Genomic DNA, 6,516 nt, shown 5'->3' with positions numbered 1-6,516 from the left:
GAATCTCGTGGAAGCGACGCTGCTCGCGCACCCGCACTACTTAGCTGTAGTCGTGGACGCCAGCCAGGCCGCCATCGGCGCGGCGTTACAACAGCGCGTCGGCGGGAGTTGGCAGCCTCTCGGTTTTTTCTCTAAAAAGCTTTCCGATTCGCAACGTGCTTGGAGCGCTTATGACCGAGAGTTGCTTGCGGTGTACGCGGCGGTGAAATACTTCCGACCGTCCATAGAAGCCCGACAGTTCATCATTTTCACCGATCACAAACCCATTACCCACGCGTTCGAGAACAACCACACTAAGTGTTCACCGCACCAACTCCAGCAGTTAGAGTACGTGTCGCAATTCACGACTGACATTCGTCACATTTCGGGGATAGACAATATCGTCGCCGATTGTTTGTCCCGAGCGTGTGCCGTTATTTCACCCCCTGTGAACTTTGAGGACGTGGCCCAAGTACAGGAGAGTGACGAAGAACTACACCGATTCCATCACGACACTTCCAGCGGCCTGCAACTGGAGCTGGTGCCTGTCGCCGGCTCCGCACGGAAGATTTGGTGTGACACCTCAACCGGCACGCACCGACCGTTTCTCCCGGAGAAATTCCGACGCAGTGCCTTTGACCGTGTCCACGGACTGTCACACCCCGGCACCAACACCACTGCGACGCTCGTGGCTGCGCGTTTCGTCTGGCCCGGGCTTCGGAAGGACTGCCGCGAATGGGCGCGCACTTGCACGTCATGTCAGCGCGCCAAAGTCGGGAGGCACACCCACGCACCCGTGGGCACCTTCCCGGACGCGACACGCCGATTTGCACACGTCCACGTGGACCTCGTCGGCCCGCTTCCTCTCTCACAAGGCAAGCGGTACCTCCTAACAATGGTGGACCGCTTCACTCGCTGGCCGGAAGCAACGCCCGTCGCGGACGTCACAGCCGAGACCGTCGCCACCGCATTCGTCGACACCTGGGTGGCACGCTTCGGATGTCCCAGTCACGTGACAACTGATCGCGGCCGCCAGTTTGACTGCGCGTTGTTCACGCACGTCGCCAGACTGTGTGGCACCCGGTTACACAGGACAACCAGCTACCATCCGGCGTCGAATGGCATGGTCGAACGGTTCCACAGGACTCTCAAAGCCGCTCTAACCTGCCACGACACCTCATGGCCAGAGGCGCTCCCACTGGTGCTGCTCGGCCTGCGAGTCACGCCGAAGGAGGAGATCGGCGCGTCACCTGCCGACCTCGTTTACGGGCAATCCCTGACAATCCCGGGCGATTTTGTCGAAGATGCAAGACTCCCACGCGACGCCGTGGCACCCACTCTGGCGGAACGTCTGCGCAGTCACATGGCCGGCCTCCGAGCGCACGCACCGACGCGGCACGGCACCGGGAAGATATTCGTCCACGCCGACCTGCAGCGCTGCACGCACGTCATGTTGCGTACCGACGCAGTACAGCCACCTCTCCGACCGCCCTACAGTGGACCGCACCGCGTGATCGCCCGAGGAGACAAAACGCTGGTCCTCGAGTGCAACGGAAAGCCGTCGACAGTGTCAGTCGACCGCGTCAAACCAGCCTACGTCTTGCCCGCTCCATCAGCCACGCATTTCTTCGACCCGGCAGAAGATCTGATCACGGACGACACGCCCTCTGCCAGCGGTCAGACGGAACCCGCACCCGGAGCCGCCGGTGATGCACAGCCGCAGCCTGCTGTCATCGCGCCGCCATGTGCGCCTCCCTCCACCACGCCCAGGCAGCTGGTACGGCCGCCCGGACCGCGCCCACCACAGGCGCACCGGTCGCCCCCACCACAGCCGCCAGCGGACTACGTCACGCGCGCCGGCCGCCGCGTCCGATTCAAACGGCCGTGCTGCGTCGCCAGCGCGCCACGACACCCAAACCGGCAATCACGCGTCCGAGCCGCCGAACGCCGTCAGAATTCGGCGCCCACGAGCCGCCGTCCACTGTAGAGACCCGACCTCCAGCTGCAAGTGCCTTCGGCCGGTAACTCCAGTCGAGCGTTCGTCACAGCTCCTGGACCCGCGTTCGCGTCTTTTGCCTCCGCCGCGTCGGGCGTTGAGGCCGGATCGGCACCCGCGCCTGCTTACCTCATTCGCTTCTCCGTCGAGCTCTGGACATCGCGCACCACACCGCCCGGCTTGTCCGTAGTAGCTCCCGGACCCGCGTTCGAGTTCCGACGGTACCGCACTCGCGCAAGCGCCTTCCAGACGTCGCCACCAATGACCTGCAACGCGCACCTTCACGCGCATCGCTACGGACAGTCGCAGCCAGTGCCTGCTGCCGCTGTCACTAGCCGCCAGCGCGAGGACACGCCCACCGCACGCTCGCCGGTCCGGCGCGCTGACGTCACGGGCCGCCGCCCTTCCGACGCCGACCGACCCCCGCCAAAGCTGCCGCACTGCCATCACGCAGTGCACGAACTTTAAACACACGCGAACGATCGCCGCGTTTTCGCAGCTACGGAGCTCCGCTCTCCAAGGGGGGATCTGTGTGGCGGCAGCACCGTCCAACGCACGAAGGGCTGAACTACGGCACTGCCGACACAAGTAGGGGCAGCTGTACCGTTATGCGGAATTTCGGCAACGGTGCGTCGCACACCGGACCGCACGGGAACAAAGCTGCCACCAGTGCGAGCTAGTCGACGCGACGCGACACACGTCTCCCCAGTTCTTCCGTCGCGGACCACGTGCGTCGAGTCAACGTGACTCCGCCGTAAATGCGTACGCGCGGTCGTAAACGCAGTCGCCGTTAAATTGTCTTTCGTTTCTTCGCGGACGTTACGGCGCCTCCGGTCGCGCCAAGAGCAGAACATTCTGTGACGCGGCCTTTTGTCTCACTCGGTCCACGCGGTCGCGCCACGGCTCGTCACTGGAGTGTACACCCTCCGGGATCGGTGACCGAGCCGTGCCGCCAGTGCAACGCGCCTATGTAGACGGACATTAGCGAAGTATATTATTTGTCATTTATTGTAACGGCAGGAAAAATAAATGTGTCCTGTCCAGAAACCGCTTTAGTCATTTATTGCCACAAAGCCTCTCCCATGAGCATAGTGCGTGGGCGCGGCGATAAATGCCGGTTCACTGCACATGATCGACTGTAAGCGGAGATACAACACGTTCCCGCTTCAGGGTACTTAAAACTCTAGTACATAGGGTGCGCACTATCTCTGATGCAGAGAGTCTACCCCAGGAATTGGAACATCTGAGAACTGTATTTCAAAAAAATTGGTACTCAGAGTGGCAGATTCAACGTGCTCTCCGCTCAACCACTACAGCACAACCTGTGGAGATGGATGATATCACGAGGGAGGAGGTAGGCACTGCATTTATTCCATATATAGGCACACTCTCGGGGAAAATCACCCGCATTTTGAAGAAACACCAGGTCGGAACTGTGTTTTGTCCTCCAAATAAAACTTGTGCACTGGTGGGGAGCGCCAAAGATGACCTCAGTTTGAGGAAGGCCGGCATGTACCAGATTCCGTGTCAATGTGGCAAGTCGTATATTGGTAATACGATGCGTACCATCAAGGATTGATGCCGTGAACACCAGAGGCACACTCGACTGATGTATCCGAGCAAGTCGGCGGTTGCTGAACATTGTTTGTCGGAAAATCACGCAATGGAGTATGAACACACGAGGATTCTGGTACAAACGTTGAGGTACTGGGACAGTGTTGTTAGAGAGGCCATCGAAATTCGCACCAATGATGACCTCATAAACCGTGACTGTGGCTATAATCTTAGCAAGGCTTGGGAACCAGCGATTGGCTTAATCAAGAGTAAATCGAGCAAACGTACAGTTGTGATGACCATGGCGGACAGAGCCACCACACCGACGTCGTCTCAGACGCCGTCACAATCTGTGCCACCGTGCGACCGTGGCATGGGGTGCGGACAGCGGAGGGAGTGCGCCATGGGCAGAGGGTATTTAAATCGGCCGCCGCTGTGACCAAACCCAGTTCCCCCTGATTAGCCATAGTGTACAGATCTCCGTACCGACACATTCACAGGAGCTCAGTCCGTCAGTTCACCTGATGATGGTGACATGTATGATCACCGAAATATTGTGCCCGTTGGACACTGTAGACCGGCAGTACACCCGTGGATATTTTGATTATAATTTTGTAAGTTACCAATACGAGTGCTTTGGATACCACACTTATTTTCTAGCAAAACAGCATTTGTGGTTAACATTTCTGGCAAAGACCACATCACCACTGAATTTTATTGTATATCAATGCAAATAAATGTATGTTTTCGAGAATTTTCAGGAGCTAACATTATCCTTTGTATAATCTATGAACGACTTGTAATAAATTCACACTTGTGATTTAGTTATTGTAGCAGATATTCTAACATATTGTATTACATGTAGTTTTCCATTAAAGAGGAAAAGGCCTATATATTATCTGCATTTATCATAAATTAACTATGTTTTTGAACCAGGTGCACTCAGTGTGTATGCTTAGGGACCTCATAAAACATGTTGAACAAGCTATTCCAGTCGCTACTGAGTGCTAGAACCAACTGCAGATTGTGGTGCACATTGGAACAAATGATGCCACTCATCTGGGCTCTGAGGTCATACTTGGGTCATTCCAGTGACTGGCAGAGAAGTTGAGAAGACCAGATTTACATATGGAGTTTAATGATGCTCACAATTTGCAGCATTGTCTCCAGAACTGTTCACAGCCTTCTGAGTCAAATTGAAGGACTGAACCAGAGACTTCAAAGGTTCTACAATAAGCTGGACTGTGACTTCCTGGACTCACACTATATATGTTTCCACTGATCAAATATTAAATGCATTGAATAACTGAACATCATCCATTGGAATATTTTGTGATCTCTCAAAGGCTTTTGATTCTGTGAATCATGAAATTCTTCTAGATAAGTTTAAGTATTGTGGTATGAGTGAGACAGTGCACAAATGGTTTAATTCATACTTAACTGGAAGAATGCAGAATGTTGAAATTAATAGTACAGATAGTCTGCAGAAATAAGCAGAGACCTCTAACTGTGGAGGTATCAAGAATGGTGTCCCTTATTGTTCTTAATATATATTAACGACTTGCCACTCTATATTCATGAAGATGCAAAGCTAGTTCTTTTTGCTGATGATACAAGTATAGTAATCACACCCAAGAAGCAAGAATCAGTTGAGTAAATTGCAAATAATGTCTTTCAAAAAATTATTAAGTGGTTCTCTGCAAATGGACTCTCACTAAATTTTGAGAAAGCATGGTTTATACAATTCTGTGCAGAAAATGGCATAACACCATTCATAAATATAGACTATGAATGGAAGTCTGTTGCCAAGGCACAATACTCAAAATTTCTGAGTGTATGCATTGATGTATGAATTGGAAGAAACACACTGATGATCTGCTGAATCGGTTAGGTTCAGCTACTTATGCTATTAGGGTTATTGGAAATTTTGGCAATAAACATATCATTAAATTAGCCTACTATGCCTATTTTCATTCACTGCTTTCATACGGCATCATATTTTGGGGCAATTTGTCATTAAGAGAGAAAGTATTCATTGCACAAAAGTGTGTAATCAGAATAATAGCTGGAGCCCACCCAAGATCACCTTGCAGACATTTATTTAAGGAACTCAGGATATTCACAGTACCTTCACAATACATATATTCACTTATGAAATTTGTCATTAATAACCCATCCCAATTCAAAAATTATAGCGAAGTGCATAGCTACAACACTAGAAGAAAGGATGTTATTCACTATTCTGGATTAAATCTCACTTTGGCACAGAGAGGGGTGAATTATGCTGCCACAAAAATCTTTGGTCATTTGCCAAGTAGTATTAAAGGTCTGACAGATAGCCAACCAACATTTAAAAGCAAATTAAAAGAATTTCTGAATGACAACTCCTTCTACTCACTAGATGAATTCTTAGATATGAAGTAGTTACTGTAAAAAAACTAATTAATCAATTAATTATTATGTGTAAAGAAAACTTATGTTAAAGTGACACATTTCACATCATTACAAAATGTTGTATACATGATCCATGGAACAAGGATTTAAGTATGTATGTAAGTATGCAACATAGGGTTGAGAACTGTAAGATATCCCTCAGTGCTCAGGCGTGCACTATGCACCACAGGCTGCTACTCAGGTAGCTGACAGTGTAAGCAGTGCACACAAGGGTTGTTTAGATTAGGTGACTTTCCATCCAGTCCAGATAATGATAGCTGTAGGAAACTCAGAACTGTCAGTGTAAGATTGAAAGAAATGTCTCCCACAGGTGAGAGTATTAAAATCCTAAAGATAAACTGCCAATGTATTCACAACAATGTGCCAGAGTCTGAAGCACTTATGAAAAGCAGTGAATCTCATATAGTACTAGGTACAGAATGCTGGTTGAAACCTGAAATTGACAGCAGTGAGATTTTTAGGTAAAATTTAAGTGCATATCAAAAGGATAGGCAAATGGGAAATGGAGATAGTGTATCTGTCCCATTAAATAA

At 50.7% G+C, this 6,516-nt stretch overlaps 1 protein-coding gene across 1 annotated transcript; it reads left to right on the top strand.

Annotated features, from left to right (window-relative positions):
- The first annotated feature begins 1,342 nt into the window (after positions 1–1,342).
- Positions 1,343–2,443, top strand: LOC124594126 (transcription initiation factor TFIID subunit 4-like). The gene is made up of 2 exons (XM_047132483.1): positions 1,343–1,928; positions 2,028–2,443. Exons 1-2 carry the CDS (start codon positions 1,343–1,345, stop codon positions 2,441–2,443), a joined length of 1,002 nt encoding a protein of 333 aa, XP_046988439.1.
- Positions 2,444–6,516: the final 4,073 nt, after the last annotated feature.

The sequence above is a fragment of the Schistocerca americana genome, chromosome 2, assembly GCF_021461395.2.
Source record: "Schistocerca americana isolate TAMUIC-IGC-003095 chromosome 2, iqSchAmer2.1, whole genome shotgun sequence".
Taxonomy (NCBI): domain Eukaryota; kingdom Metazoa; phylum Arthropoda; class Insecta; order Orthoptera; family Acrididae; genus Schistocerca; species Schistocerca americana.
The sequence above is the reverse complement of the archived record's forward strand: the minus strand, read 5'-3'. Positions and strand labels throughout refer to the sequence as shown.